Raw genomic sequence first — 15,323 nt, 5'->3', positions numbered from 1 at the left:
TCGCGAGAACCTGGGAATAACTATTTTTTTGCTATTCGTTCTAGTCTCTCTCCGCCACCCTTGTAAACACAGAGTTCCATCAACGAAATCCATCCAATCCATGTATCTTTCCTATTTTTTGTCCACATTGTAGCCGTAATGGCGTCAATTTTAACAGGCAAGCCTCAATCTGAGTATATACTATCTCTTGCGGAGATTCTTGAACTCGTTCTCTCATTTCTTCCCGCTCGAGATCTTGCAAATTCGTCGCAAGTTTGTCGGTTATGGAGAGATACAGTCAGCAGAATTTTTCGACTCCGTAAAGCCAAGTGGACAAGCTATCTCGTCCATCATGGCCCAAATACACCATGCAGCTCTAAGGTAAATAATAAAAAATAATAATAATGATGATCAGAACGTTCTAGTGAAGTAAATGAGATATTTACAATGAAGGAAATTATCCCTAAAATCAATAGCTTTTTCCAAATGATATTAAGTACATTTCGAACCCACTTCTTACGTTTTTTGGTTCTTGGTTAAGTAAATTGTTCAAAAGCATTTTTAAAATCAAAATTAAGCCTGAAAAAATAATAACTAAGCCTGAAAATATATCCTGACTTGACAAGATAATATTAGAATTTTTGAACACTCTTCGATAATTGTTGTTGCTTTATGAATCGTGACACTGAAAAGGCCTTTTAGATTATTATAAACATTGACTTGATTAGTAAGCATGCCATTTTGTGATATTTGCGGCTAAAGAATTATAGTTATGACTTCTTATTCTTAAGAATATACTTTGTAATTTAAGCAAATTCGCATTGTACGACTCGTTCTAGACATGGAATTAACCTAATCTATTTTTCATAACAGATCAATAGATAAAAAATCAACTTTTCCTCCTTTTGGATAAAAACGAGACAGAAAAGTGTTTGATTTAAACTGAATCTTTTCTTATAATAATGACATTTTCACCCTCACAACTAAGTACAAAAAGATAAAGAATAATGATAATAAAGTAATGTATTTGCCCATGTATTGGATGGAGCTCATTATGGGAAAAAAACAACAATTATAATAAAAAGCGAAGATTACCAATTTTTCTGTTCATGTCAATAATAATTATAACAATGCTTTTTACTCACTAGCTGTCAATGGATCTGATGATTGCACAAATTGTTGATTACTTGGATAATCTAAGGATATTCCCAGCTGCAGCTATAGTCTTCATCAGTCGATCGGCAGAGTTCTGTGAACCACGGCGAGATGAAGTACGGACCTTAATTACTGCCCTCAAAAGCCGTCTTCCCAAGAGCTGTAATGTGATTGGTTGCGTTGGATATGGTGTTATCGGTTGCCAGGAGAATGCTCCCCCAGAGGAACTTGAAATGGCAGAGGCAGTTTCAGTCCTCTTGATGCCAAGAGTCCAAGGGGTGTCAACCCATCTATTCAACATGAGTTGCACTGATGTTAGAAACAATCGATCTTTTAAGTCACGGTGGGAGAAATCTCTTAATATACCAGCAGAAAAACAATTAAAGTTTGCTCTTCTTTTTGCAAAAGGAGATATATTTAATCTGGATATCATTGGAAAAGTCGCATCTGGGATTTGGCAGGTAAGCAAAATGGAATGTTTGGGTATGATGGTGAGGGAAAGAAATGCTTCAGTTTTGTAGGATTAACAAATTTCATACCCTTCCCTTGGCACCATGGTATTCATGAGAACATTTTTTTTGCTAGCCAAAACCCATTCCATTCCACACCAAACCTTTACCCAAAGCCAAAATTACAGGCCCCAACATATCTAACTTTAAACATTTTTTCTAGTAATAATTTCCCAATGTTTCCAGCCCGGGAAAATACTAAAAAAAGAAAAATCTTCCTCCCCAATAACACATTTATTTTCATAACTAGATACATTTGACCATAAAATTTATTTTCCTCTCAGATCAACAGCTGTGAAGATGGTGAAAAATCCAACGTCGTAATCATTGGCGGTCTAGTAGATTCTCTTCTCTTTGTTGATCATGAACTCAAGAATACTGGGGTTATTGGACTTGGAATAGCTGGCCCCAATGTGCATGCAGTTTCAGTTGTTCATCATGGAGAAACACAGATTGGTGTGACTAAATCTTTAAAGCAACTCAATGGTTTTGGGATCCCTTGCACCGACAGCAGTGGTGTGTGTTTTATGGTTTCTTGTGTCGGACGTGGGGAGAAATTTTACATGGCTAAGAATGTGGAATCACAGATTTTCAAGCAAGTGTTTCCATACATTCCGGTTGGTGGTTTCTTTGGCAACGGTGAGTTAGGTCTTGATTTGCAGTCAACGCGAGGAAAGCCACTGAAGGACAGCCATTTTCTTCATTCTTATTCTTCGGTGTTTTGCTTGTGTTCATTGGATTCCCCAAGCACCTCCACAGTGAGACCACTGCTAAAAGGTGCCTTGCAAAAAAGAACATCAGATGAGGACAAAGCAGAAAAACCTTGCTGTAGTGCTGACTAATGAAAAGGACAAAACAAATTATAGATATCTTAATTGGTTGAAATTACCATGACAGTGGTGGTATGTTGCCATTAGGTGATATATAGTATATCAATCCCTTTTCCTTCTTTTTTATTTCTTAATAGACTATACTGTAAACCTCAGGTGATTAAATATTGGGGGCACAATGCAGTAACGTTTAGAAAAATGTTGGCGCCACAGCCATGCCCCTACTGGTCCTTATAGTTTTTGAAAATATTGTGGGGGGATGTGCCGCTAAAGCCCCAACCCCTGCTATAGCCCTGAAGTGTAAGGGTGTCGGGACATTTCTCGTTACTTAGCGATTCGGTTGTTAGGCCCGGGTGCGAGTATCCGGAAACTTCATACTTAGGCGGGAAAATCAATTGGTGGAAAAACCATTAACATGCGAGACATTTTTAGCTACTTTAACGAACGCCCGAAACTGGCGAGAAAAACGTAATAAACAGCAAATACCATAAAACAAAAATGAAATAGCATGATTATTCACCTAGGGCAGCTAATTGGCGACATTCGTAGATAATTTTACCTCCGGTTTACGTTTCTAACTCTATAATCTTTGTAAAGAACACACTCTGCACGATTTTTTTAGGCAGATAATATTTACCTAGTTGCCCTCTATAAAACTATGCATCAATTTCCCAATATTTTAAGAAATTATTCAAATAAGACTGGAAAAATAAAAACTAAAATTGTGAAAATTTTATTATTTGGAAGAATCGAAAATGCATACGTAATTTTTTAGGCACCCTCCATCAATACTTCACGCCTGATGACATCATCAAAATTTAGAGATTCATAAATAATGATACGCCTAAATTCATTCCATTTCACAAAGGTTTGGCAGATTTACAACGTCTTGAAGTTTTCCTAACAATGGCCCTCAGAGAAATGTCCCAACACCCTTAAAGTATATTATATTTCTTAAAAGTGAAAAAAAAAACTAATCTGAGAGCTCACTGGACTTCACCTAATGACTATTTTATTTTTCTATTAAATTTTATTGGTCAGTCAGTTTGCCTTGATCTAATCTCTTATTGTTTATAGCAGTGAAGAGTACCGTAGCACAATTCTGCATAAAGTCTTAATTATGACCAATAATTTCTGTAACACAATACAGATTTTAATAATAGATTTGAAGTAAATCCTTAGGAAACCTCTGGGTTTATGTTGTGTTAAGAAACTAGATAACCTAAAGTAATCCTTTAGCCTTTCTTATAAAAAATAAAATAAAGAGCAATGAAGTTAATTTATGATGTTAACTTTTGTGATGTTAACCCCTCTTAGAAATCTTTCTAGCATTGCCTGAAGAGCATAGTGGGCAGGTACATATTAAAACTTTTTCTTGTGCTTCTTTTACATTACCTCTAACCTTGTTTTTTCATATTGTTCTAGGTTTTTATCATGATCTTGTCATGACATACAGGCTTGTAGTCAAGATTTTGAAAGTAAGGGGGAGGGGGTCATAATCTTTTAAGTCACGTCAACATTCTTTCGTTTGAGCAGCTCTCCTAATTAGTAGAAAGGCTTGTCCCCCCCCCCACCCCTCACACAAACGCATGCACGCACACACACACTGCCCTATGGCTACAGATCTGAGATGTTATTTTTCCTTTAGCACTAAGCAATGTTTAATTCAAAAAAATAAACTCAACAAATCAAAGAATATATAAAAAACTTAACAATGTTTTTGAAATAAAAAAATGCAGCTGTTTCTTATTATGAAAAAGAAAAGAACCTGTAAAATTTGGCATAACTGAACCATTTACTGAACTCTACTGATAAAAAGCTGACAAAATTATGTATCACCTTTAATTTGTAAATAAAAAAATTTATCAATTACAATATTCTAGAGCACAATAATTACTTTCTGACATTACTGTCGCAAGGATGGCAAAAGGAACATTTGCAGAGGACAGCCTTTCAACAATATTACGGCTACTGTTGTGTTATCCTTTGAGCCAGCCATAAGAGCACTTTGTACAAGTCGTTCACTGAGAGCCTTTGCTAGTTCTTGTGCCTTCTCTTCCATCCTTATCAGGCTATCTGATGCTGTCGCAGCTTTACCCTTATTGCTAACAATCTCAGGTAGCCTTATTGAGATAGTGTCAGAGGATTTTGAAGAGGCACTAGTGCTTTTGCTTTCCTGTTGTGAGCTTCCTGTAGTCTTTGCACTTTCTCTTTTAGTATTGCATTGTTTTGCAACTTTGCTTTTCTTTTCTGAAGCATTATTCATACGGCGGACAATTTCCTTGACATCTAACTCTGGCATTAAATCTTCAAGTAGCAGTATCACCTCCTCCTCACTAAACACCTCCCATACCCCATTTGTTGCCAAAATGACAAACTGATCAGCCTCATCCAATGTCACACAGTTCACAGAAGGTTGACAGATAACAGAAGACTTCAAATGTGGGTCACCATGGTTACCAAGTCCTCTAGTGTTTGTTGTAAGCCCATTCACTAGAGCTGTCTTTTCACTTTTGTAAACCTCCCCATACTTGGACACACGGTGTCTCTCTCTTTTGTTCCGTGGTGTGTGTTCCTGAGTGAGACGAATCATAGAGCCATCCCCCTTACACAAAACTGCGCGCACATTCCCCGCATTGGCAATATAAAGCTTGTTTCCTCTAAGCAGGCATGTCACAGCAGAACACCCACTCCACCGATTCCGCGAGTCCTCATCCACTCCATAAAGTAAGATTCGATCCACGTCTTCGTAAGTTTCTCTTAGCGCCGTCGTTATTTTAGCATCCACTCCCTCAGAGGCCAGTCCTGGGCGATAAACAGATTCCACTTTCCTTGCTAAAACCTCGGGAAACGTTTTCGCAGAAGTGCCTGCCGCGGTTGCTCCATTGTAGCCGTCAAAAACAGCAAAGAACCCGCTTTGGGGATCGTTACAAAAATAATCACAAAACGTGTGTCTATCTTCCATCGTCGTTTTCCATCGAGAGTTCTTGTCTTCGCAAATGCCGAATGCCAAAGCGCAATTTAAAAGTGTGCTTTGACCCATGACATGGTATTCTTTCGGATCAACAAGCGCGACTTCCCGCAACGTCCCCCACCGATCTACTAAGTTTGACTTTAACAGCTCATAAGCTGCGTTTAACTTTTGCAGTTTTCGTATACTGACAGGATTTTCAAAATTTGCATTCTCGTTAAGTTTTCTCATAAGAGATCTGCGCCTCGTCACAAGCTGTTTTACGGTGTTTGGTTTATTGTCCATTGTGTACCTAAAGATCTGTAGAGCGCGATGAAACTCGCGATGAATCTTCAAATCTTGAACTCGTATCTCTTCCTCGCATGTCATACAGAGTAGCTTAATGCCTTCGGTTACTTCTTTTATCGGCTCTATGATTTCATCGCCGCTTTTCTGGTCTATCGGTGGGAGGTGAAGGTCGGATAAGTAACTGGTACGTGGCGACAAACTTTTCTCTGGGCTGTTATTAGCGGAGGAAGAAGTTTCTTCCAAACCCGAAGACGACGACTGCTCGCGCAGCGCGACTGTAACTGCGTGCATTCTAGAAGGACGGGAAAACGAACTCAAAATTATATACTTTCATGATGCAGCACAACCAAAAAGTCAACAAACTGTTAACATATCGATGCGTTTGTCTAGAAATTGCTAATCAATTTTCAATAAACGGGAAAATTGGTCTCAATAGGTTGCCATGGTAATAGGCGGCTGGAATTTATGCAAATTAGATAAGCGAGCTAGATAAGCGATGAAATAAGATATAACGATGTCTTTTTGGCTAGAAAAATCACAAAAATACGCAGTAACAAGTTAAACAGCTAGGATCAAGTGTCACTAAGAGCCAAATTCCACAAAAGATAAACGTTAAACACAAAAACAAACTTGTATCAATTATAATCAACAAAAGGTTGTTGCTTTCGAAATCTCAACAAGATTTAACATTTATTTTTTCAACTTTTCATGGTGTTAAGGGTTTATTCCCTGTCATTTTTTATTTCCATATACAAATTATCAAACTGTTTTATTTTAGCTAGTGGTATTTCTCTTTGCTAGGACCCTGAGAAGTGCTCCCTGAATGTCTGCGGAAATTCCATACTTGGTGAAGAATTCTAATGGATCTCTGGCCTGTTTGATAAGTACTGCCATTGCGTCTAATTCGTCATCAGATAGCAACTTCTTAACAGTCTGTTCTGCCTCACTATCAAGTTTCACTTGTGCAATATCCCTTTCAAGTCTCTTTAGTTCCACGTCCCTCATCGCCACAGCAACACCAAATTCACCCACACCCTTATGCTTTTCTTTAGCCATTCTCCTCTCCTCTTGATCAAAGTACCACACAGTGACAGCAAATCTGGGGGCATATGAGGGCAGAACCTCGTGTGGATTACGCCTATCTGACCAGAACAACAACACCCTATTAAACAAAGGTTCAACATCAATGTGTGAGTTGTCATCGTCTTGGTAAATCCTTAGGACACCACCATCTTTGGTACACCAATTCTCATTCAAATAAAATATGACAGTGAGACAACGGCCATCTCCATCTGGGTTATCCACGTGTCGTTTATACCCTGTACCGCCCCCTGGATAACATGCCACCATGGCTTTTGTACGGCCTTGAATGTCATACCCAATTCTACGACTGCAGCTACTCACAAGCGAGTCATACTTCAACAAAAGATCCCCAATATGGGAAGCACCTTCCTCATTACCCTCTATCCACGTCAATTTGTCACTGCGTATTTTCTTTTCAGTGTATTTTTCGCTTTTCTCCGAGGCCGTTAATCCTCCACTTAACTGCCCGTCCTGAAAAATCCCCGATTCGTATGAAAGTTTGACTTCTGTAAGGATTTCTTTTGCTGTATTTTTAGTTAGAAGTCCATCAATGACACAAAAATTGCTTTTGGTTAGTTCCTCGACTACAAAGTTTGCAAGTGTTTCACTGTTTTTGCTCATGGGTTGGGAGAAACGTAGTGGCGCTGTTGTGGTAGAAACATCCAACTTAGAATCTTTTGAATGCTTTTTCGCTTTGCATATTGCCTTGTGGTGTTTCCAGTGTGATCTTTGACAATCCTTGCTGCAGTACATTGTACTTTTGCATCTAGAACACTTCTGTAGTTTGACATTAGTTGCATAGCAAAACTCACACTTCGCATCCATGGACGCCATCTTGGCGTCCAAATCAACAGGTAGCCCACAAGTTTAGAACTGTAAAAGACTTACTGTACTTGCCTGACACATCCCTCCCTTGTTGTCTGTAATATGATATCACGAGAACACACCAACCCTTTCTAAGTAGAGTCTTTACTGGAAAATTTCACACATCAATATCAAATTTCCAATATTTTTTGTTTAAAATGAATGCAAGGGAATTTTTACCATATTTACCTAGAATAGAATCTCCTAAACCTAGAAAATAATCAGCTCTATAAAAAAAATGGAAATGACATACCAGGCCAGGGGCGGTAAAGGGGGGGGGGGGGTCCCTCTACGTTAATGAGTTTAAAAAATCAGCAATCACGTTTCATGATTAACTGACCAAAAGGATCAATCTTTACTCGGAAATCATGATGCATATTTTTTAAACAGCAAAGATCACGATTCACACTGATCAAATTTTGCCATTCATGAATCACAGCAAAGGTAGCAATCAAAGATCACGGATTTCAATTCCTTTTCATGATTGACCACAAACAAAAAAGGCTGTTCACGGATCACGAAAATAACCCTTACCGCCCCTTACATACCTGCCTTGTTTACTAATCAATAACAATAACCTTCAGAGAATGAGACAAAATGCTGTTTCATTTATTTATAATTAAGGCTCACAATTATCCTTCATTTACTAAACTATCAACTCCAAATATGAAAATAGTTATGTTGCTATATATACTTAAGCTATGGGCGTGTCTGTTCTAGAACACACACCAAGCTTCTATTTACTTCAGTGGCTCATACAAACTCTGGAACAACTATAAAAATCCAGGTTTAATTAATATCCCAATGCAAAATCAATTTAACCATCATTTGGGGAGAATATGAAGCATCCAGGAGTTTAAGCTCAATTCTCCTCCTCCTCTTCCTCCTCCTCCTCCTCTTCCTCCTTACAACATTTGCATCTTGTTGCTTCACACTCAACAATCTTATTCTCAAGGACAGAACAGCGCTTATCCAACTTAGCAACCTGTTCTGTCAGCTTCTTCACTGTGGCTACAAGCTTCTCTGCATCCATTCCCTAACGAATAGATGAAAAAAGTCAATGATAATAATCACCTGACAGAGATGCTTCAAGGAAATTGAGGATGATGTGTTTCTAAGGGGAGGGGTGGTGCATTTCTGAGTGGGAGGAGATGTTGTGTTTCTAAGGGGGAGGGGTGGTGCATTTCTAAGGGGGAGGAGATTTGTGTTTCTAAGGGGGAGGGGTGGTGCATTTCTAAGGGGGAGGAGATTTGTGTTTCTAAGGGGGAGGGGTGGTGCATTTCTAAGGGGGAGGAGATGATGTGTTTCAAAAGGTGAGATGTTGTTTCTAAGGGGGAGGAGATGTTGTGTTTCTAAGGGGGAGGGGTGGTGCATTTCTAAGGGGGAGTAGATGTTGTGTTTCTAAGGGGGATGGGGTGGTGCATTTCTAAGGGGGAGGAGATTTGTGTTTCTAAGGGGGAGGGGTGGTGCATTTCTAAGGGGGAGGAGATGTTGTGTTTCAAAAGGTGAGATGTTGTGTTTCTAAGGGGGAGGAGATGTTGTGTTTCTAAGGGGGAGGGGTGGTGCATTTCTAAGGGGGAGGAGATGTTGTGTTTCTAAGGGGGATTGGTGGTGCATTTCTAAGGGGGAGGAGATGTTGTGTTTCTAAGGGGGATGGGTGGTGCATTTCTAAGGGGGAGGAGATGTGTTTCTAAGGGGGAGGAGATGTTGTGTTTCTAAGGGGGATGGGTGGTGCATTTCTAAGGGGGAGATGTTGTGTTTCTAAGGGGGAAGGGTGGTGCATTTCTAAGGGGGAGGAGATGTTGTGTTTCTAAGGGGGATGGGTGGTGCATTTCTAGGGGGGAGGAGATGTTGTGTTTCTAAGGGGGATGGGTGGTGCATTTCTAAGGGGGAGGAGATGTGTTTCTAAGGGGGAGGAGATGTTGTGTTTCTAAGGGGGAGGGGTGGTGCATTTCTAAGGGGGAGGAGATGTTGTGTTTCTAAGGGGGAGGGGTGGTGCATTTCTAAGGGGGAGGAGATGTTGTGTTTCTAAGGGGGATGGGTGGTGCATTTCTGAGGGGGAGGAGATGTGTTTCTAAGAGGGAGTTGTGGTGCAGTTCTAAGGGGGAGGAGATGTTGTGTTTCTAAGGGGGATGGGTGGTGCATTTCTAAGGGGGAGGAGATGTTGTGTTTCTAAGGGGGATGGGTGGTGCATTTCTAAGGGGGAGGAGATGTGTTTCTAAGGGGGAGGAGATGTTGTGTTTCTAAGGGGGATGGGTGGTGCATTTCTAAGGGGGAGATGTTGTGTTTCTAAGGGGGAAGGGTGGTGCATTTCTAAGGGGGAGGAGATGTTGTGTTTCTAAGGGGGATGGGTGGTGCATTTCTAGGGGGGAGGAGATGTTGTGTTTCTAAGGGGGATGGGTGGTGCATTTCTAAGGGGGAGGAGATGTGTTTCTAAGGTGGAGGAGATGTTGTGTTTCTAAGGGGGAGGGGTGGTGCATTTCTAAGGGGGAGGAGATGTTGTGTTTCTAAGGGGGAGGGGTGGTGCATTTGTAAGGGGGAGGAGATGTTGTGTTTCTAAGGGGGATGGGTGGTGCATTTTTAAGAGGGAGGAGATATTATGTTTCTAAGGGGGAGGGGTAGTGCATTTTTAAGGGGGAGGAGATGTTGTGTTTCTAAGGGGGAGGGGTGGTGCATTTCTTAGGGGGAGATGTTGTGTTTCAAAGTGGGAGGGGTGGTGCATTTCTAAAGGGGAGGAGATGCTGTGCTTCTGAGGGGGAAGGGTGGTGCATTTCTCTTCTAAGGGGGAGGGGGTGGTGCATTTCTAAGGGAGGGATTATGTGTTTCTATGAGGGAGGGGATGATGTGTTTCTAAGACACTATGAGCAGACTCATCTCCTCTTGAAGAAAGAGAGCAAAGGTACAGTAGGGATCTTAGAATCAGGGTGGGGTATTTCAAAATATTTGGGGATGGGGGTGAAAAGGTATCTCTTCTGTATATGGTTGTCAACCTTAACTAATGATGGGTGTGGCTATTTACCTCGTCACTGCCACCCTCAGCTTTCTTCTTAGCACCAACTTTGGCAAGTCCCCCAAGCCCAGCTTTCTTCATCTTTGCAGCGCCACCTTTTCCACCAGTCTTGAAGAACTGCTTCAAACCCATTCGATTCGGCTCAGCATTTTTGCCCTCAAGCCATTCGTCAGCGGTGAGAGCAGGTTCATCGCTCAATGTGTCTGGGTACAAGTCATCTTGGAAAAGCTCAGACTAAATAACAACCAAAGAAAGGATGACTTTGGTGCAATGGTGGTATATTATCACATTGCAAAACCTGCTACCGTGGACACAAGTTTCAAGAAAGTTTGCCAATTAGAATAACTGGAATGACTAGGAGGATTTGCCACAATGGCTGGCTAGTGAAGTTCATTTCAATCAGATGTTTTTTTCATCCTTATTGATTTATTTCAAAAAACTATCAAAGCGCCATGGTAGGTACAATACAATAATCCACACAAATTCAAATCAAGGCAGGAACCAGGAAAAAATCACCAGTTTCAGCCAGGATTCGAACCTGGGCCACAGCAGTGAGAGCCCGATGCGCTAACACACTATGCCACCCGTGCTTTCTTATAGTGCTAAACTATGAAGAATGAATACGAAATATAACAATTACAATGGAGCATGAATGTGTATGTTAACAAAATAATGACCCCAACATTTTTTATTTACAATTAGCACATCTTTGAGCTCCTTTTGGATATGGAACTGTATGTGGTGAGATTTGCTTCACTTGTTTCTACTTCTCAAGGCAGAGAACCTTAATCAATAGAAAACGTTTGTGGTCTTATCTAGCGCCCTTGCAAAAAAAACCTTCCCCATTCCTCCTTAGTTCTTACAAAGCTTACCAAAGAAAATGTTAAAATTACCTAGCAAACAATTGCCTTTGAGCAAGCTATGCAAAGAAAATGCATAAGTGAGAATAACTTTGGCGTTTACCTTACGAGGACAGGTGAAAGAGACCACCTCACAGCTACCCTTAATTAGGCGGAAGATCCGTGACATCTCGTTGATATCAACGTTGCAGCCTCGCTTAGGCATGAAGCCGATACCCTTCTGTGCCTGCTTAGCTTGGTAGTTGGAGATCCAGTAGCAGTAAGGAGCATCTTCAACAATCTCATAGTACCTGATGAGGCAGTCACCCTGGATGAAACAAGTTTACTTTGTCAGAAGAGAGCAATACAACAAGTAAATAATATATAGCCATTTGAAACAAACTAGGAGAATACAATGAAAGCTAATTTCCAGTGGTGTTTATGTTTGAGAACTCTTTTTTGAAGCAGAGCAATGATTTCAGAAACAGCTTGAAACATTTGCTTTTTTTCTTTTAGCTGGTTACAATAAAACAGTGACATGTCTAGCACTAATAAATAATAGGTTGCAGAGTAAATTATTTGTGTTCAGGAAAAAAATGATTAACTCATGCGCTCCCTCCTAGATTTCGGGGAGTTTGAGAATAGGGTGGGTGTACCCGAATGATTAATTTTCTTTTCACCTCTTTTCACCGTTTCACTTACCTTGCCACAGAGATAGACCATGTTGGTGTCTTCATCAAAGTGAATGAACTGTACACCGTTGGAGGAATCAATCTCTTCAAGGGCTATCTGCTCCAGAGTTTCCTGTGCAGACAAATCTCAATACTCAATACTTCCTCACCATAGAACCAGTGGTCATCTTAAAAAAAACCTTAACCATACAATTCATCACCAAACACATGCCCTAATTATATTCAAAAGATGTATTTCATCATTATACGATCTGTAGTCATCAACATTTCAGTATACAATTATATTTATCAACACATGCCTTTAGTCTACAATCTATCATCATCCAAAATTGTTGCTTTACTAAAGATCTAAAATTATCCAGCATTATTCCTTTACAATCGATAGTCATCCAAAATTATTCCTTTAATATATGATCCCGTGCCATCCAACATGTGCCTCCAAAGTACAATAAGTAGTCTTGCTAGATTGCCTGGGGTAAGTGGTACAGTAAGTTCCCCTTCTTATCTATTTCTGTGTATGGCAAATGCAACAATTTTATCAAAATGGTAACTTACCGCATTCCATATGGCGTACTGACGTTCACTCATGCGTGAAAATCCAGTAGTGAAAATATAGTTGAATTTGGTAAGCCAGCATGCCTGCTGTGGCTTAGCTCCCTCATGGCCATTCACTTCCTGGAAAAAAAGAATCAAAATCCATACATGAAGCTCATAGATTAAGGGGTTAATGACAGGAAAGTGCTAAAAAAAGATGGGATGAGTTTGTAATAAGCCTAAAATAAGTAGCATATGATTTTAACCATGATCAAGCAGAAAGAAAATTTTGTAGAAACAATCATTTTCTACTGTAAATTATACTGTAAAATACTAGTAGCTCCAGCCATACCTTAACGATCTTTCCAGATCTTGGATCAACTAGCCTAAGTTTCTTGTCCTTTGAGGTAGTGGTGAAGAGACTGCCATCGCGGTTCCATGATACACTGTAAACTATGGCAGTGTGGTTTTCAATAATCTGGAATGCTTCGGCGGTCTCCAGGTTCCAGATAACAATCTTGAGGTCATGACTGGAACTCAAGAGAATGTTGCTGGCCACAGGGTGCCACCGCACAATGCCGACTCTGTTTTGATGGTACTCCAGAGTGACAAGAGGTTCACTTATGTTGCTGTGTAAGCCATGTTCTGGGATCTGCCAGATCATCACCCGAGCATCCTCCGAACCAGTGGCTATCATGTGGTCATCAAATGGATTCCATGCAAGGTCCAGAACAGCACCTTTGTGTCCTATCACTTTAGGTGCATCAGGCTCTACTCTCCCTTTCTGCAAAACATCCAAGCAGTGTGTTACTCGCTCAAGGAATACAAACAGAGAACATCTAACAGGCACTCCTGTAAGTGAATAGGTCTACTAATGGACACTTTTAGACTTCCATTTCTTGTTTAAGACCACCAAGGGCTATGTTAAAAAAAAATTTAAGTAAAAGTTCATTACATCTGACTATATATAGATCAGTAATCGCTAAACTATAAGGGTTGCCATAATGGCTAAGCTATTAAGGTAGAAAGGAAATAAGTCTCATAATAATTCCTCTTAGATCTCTAAAATTTTAATGAATGATCTAGGAACCTACTAGATCCTCTTGGGTTCTTCCATTACAAAAACTTATGCAATAAATGAATGCATCAACCAAATTTAGCAGCTCAAAGCTACAGCAAAAAGAGAAAATAGCAGTTCCAGAGAAAATAAGAGATACCCCTTCCCCATTTTTTTATTTAGACACTAAAAGGAATTCCTTATTAAACAGCTACCCCCCCCCCCTCCACATCTCTTCTTCATTTGAATCAACGCCTTCATATTTTGCCTTACATTGCACATGCCCACAGATCCCAGGAAACAAGCATTTGCAATGCATGCAGTTAAAAGGCTTGCTTTTCTTTGAGCAGAAAACATTGGATAAAAAATAATAAAGTGTTTTTGAAGATAATTACGAATAAAGTAACAGCTTTGCATTTTTGATATCCTTTTTTTTTAAGCCAGCTGTTTGCAACCGGGGGAAAGAATAACAAAATTAAAAAAAAAATAACACTAGAATCATATGTACATGTACATACTTAGTTTGAAATCAATTTTGCTAAGGTTAAACACTTTCATCAGTTTAAATTGAATATTTGACTGGGCCAAAAAACATTTAAACATTAATTAATTTATCGTTAGCATTTTTGACATAAAAAAACGATAGTTAAATAAATAAATTGTAGACTGAGTATAAAATCATACACACATTGTGGGTTACCTCACTTCATATGACAATCACGGAGCTAAAAAGTAAAGAATCTTCCATTGTGTCGAACGTGATATATATATATATATACAATTTTTTCAATGCGCTAAACTACAGGGTGATTATCATGTAAAGACACGAGTTATCGTCAGAGAAGACGGAAATAGTCGTCCAGCAAAGTCACTGCACAATCAAAGTTGTCAGACGGAAACAGGATAAGAAATGGGTAAGCCTTATCTCACACCAAATGAAGGACTATTAATCCAAACTTCATGTAATCTAGGGCCCATCTATTAATTAAGAGAAGCTTGAAAAAAAAAATGAAACATAAGATGTAAGTTTTGGATCCGATCAATCGATGCTTTTATTACTTGCTCGCGTCGCGGCGAACAAGCAAACAGAAAGTTTCATTTCCGATTTACTATGAAGGAATTTATCACCTTACCTGAGTAACAGGCAAAACAAGGAAAGCCCCACCGCCAGCTACATGAAGACTTATTGCAACAAACTTGGGATTCACAGCACAGAATGGCGATTCCCATGTGTTCTCCGAGACTCGGATATTGTCGTACGAATCGTTTTTCGCATGGTCTCCGTGGACATGCCTGACTTTCGACTGTCGCACAAATCTACTCATGTCTTAATCTGGCTCGTAAAACGCAGTAAAGTGGGTGGCTTTGGTGTTGAGGTTTGTGTGAGACGCGTTTTGGCCTTGCGGAATAAGATTTGATGGAGAAAATTCTGCCAAAATGCGCTAACAATTTCCCTCGCGTTTTGCTTAGCAGGCAAAGGGAGGAGGGGACCAGACAGAGCGAGCCTGGTGA

General features: G+C 39.9%; 4 protein-coding genes across 4 annotated transcripts; 1 reads left to right on the top strand and 3 right to left on the bottom strand.

Moving 5' to 3' along the window:
- Window positions 1–55: 55 nt before the first annotated feature.
- Window positions 56–3,752, top strand: LOC5510951 (F-box only protein 22). The gene is made up of 3 exons (XM_032380170.2): window positions 56–360; window positions 1,128–1,595; window positions 1,928–3,752. Exons 1-3 carry the CDS (start codon window positions 139–141, stop codon window positions 2,483–2,485), a joined length of 1,248 nt encoding a protein of 415 aa, XP_032236061.2. The 5' UTR covers window positions 56–138; the 3' UTR covers window positions 2,486–3,752.
- Window positions 3,753–4,301: 549 nt separating this feature from the next.
- LOC5510950 (protein phosphatase 2C-like domain-containing protein 1) lies at window positions 4,302–6,247 on the bottom strand. Its single transcript, XM_001631296.3, has one exon. The coding sequence runs from the start codon at window positions 6,021–6,023 to the stop codon at window positions 4,380–4,382; it is 1,644 nt and encodes a 547-aa protein (XP_001631346.1). The 5' UTR covers window positions 6,024–6,247; the 3' UTR covers window positions 4,302–4,379.
- A 141-nt stretch (window positions 6,248–6,388) lies between these two features.
- Window positions 6,389–7,778, bottom strand: LOC5510926 (prolyl hydroxylase EGLN3). The gene has a single exon (XM_001631295.3). It carries the CDS (start codon window positions 7,647–7,649, stop codon window positions 6,507–6,509), a length of 1,143 nt encoding a protein of 380 aa, XP_001631345.3. The 5' UTR covers window positions 7,650–7,778; the 3' UTR covers window positions 6,389–6,506.
- A 489-nt stretch (window positions 7,779–8,267) lies between these two features.
- Window positions 8,268–15,316, bottom strand: LOC5510949 (coronin-1C). Its single transcript, XM_001631294.3, has 7 exons — window positions 14,945–15,316; window positions 13,107–13,538; window positions 12,776–12,895; window positions 12,231–12,332; window positions 11,653–11,856; window positions 10,699–10,923; window positions 8,268–8,715 (listed from the first exon to the last, which is right to left on the bottom strand). Exons 1-7 carry the CDS (start codon window positions 15,134–15,136, stop codon window positions 8,542–8,544), a joined length of 1,449 nt encoding a protein of 482 aa, XP_001631344.2. The 5' UTR covers window positions 15,137–15,316; the 3' UTR covers window positions 8,268–8,541.
- Between the last annotated feature and the right edge of the window lie 7 nt (window positions 15,317–15,323).

The sequence above is a fragment of the Nematostella vectensis genome, chromosome 4, assembly GCF_932526225.1.
Source record: "Nematostella vectensis chromosome 4, jaNemVect1.1, whole genome shotgun sequence".
Classification (NCBI taxonomy): Eukaryota; Metazoa; Cnidaria; class Anthozoa; order Actiniaria; family Edwardsiidae; genus Nematostella; species Nematostella vectensis.
The sequence above is the reverse complement of the archived record's forward strand: the minus strand, read 5'-3'. Positions and strand labels throughout refer to the sequence as shown.

Bases quoted from the DNA above. Each gene is read 5' to 3' on its own strand.
- LOC5510950 (XM_001631296.3), bottom strand. From the start codon at position 6,023: ATGCACGCAGTTACAGTCGCGCTGCGCGAGCAGTCGTCGTCTTCGGGT.
- LOC5510926 (XM_001631295.3), bottom strand. From the start codon at position 7,649: ATGGCGTCCATGGATGCGAAGTGTGAGTTTTGCTATGCAACTAATGTC.
- LOC5510951 (XM_032380170.2), top strand. From the start codon at position 139: ATGGCGTCAATTTTAACAGGCAAGCCTCAATCTGAGTATATACTATCT. The intron at 361-1,127 runs GTAAATAATAAA...TTTACTCACTAG, and splicing joins ATACACCATGCAGCTCTAAG to CTGTCAATGGATCTGATGAT. The intron at 1,596-1,927 runs GTAAGCAAAATG...TTTTCCTCTCAG, and splicing joins TCGCATCTGGGATTTGGCAG to ATCAACAGCTGTGAAGATGG.
- LOC5510949 (XM_001631294.3), bottom strand. From the start codon at position 15,136: ATGAGTAGATTTGTGCGACAGTCGAAAGTCAGGCATGTCCACGGAGAC. The intron at 13,539-14,944 runs GTAAGGTGATAA...GATGTTTTGCAG, and splicing joins TTGTTTTGCCTGTTACTCAG to AAAGGGAGAGTAGAGCCTGA. The intron at 11,857-12,230 runs GTAAGTGAAACG...TGTTTCATCCAG, and splicing joins TGGTCTATCTCTGTGGCAAG to GGTGACTGCCTCATCAGGTA.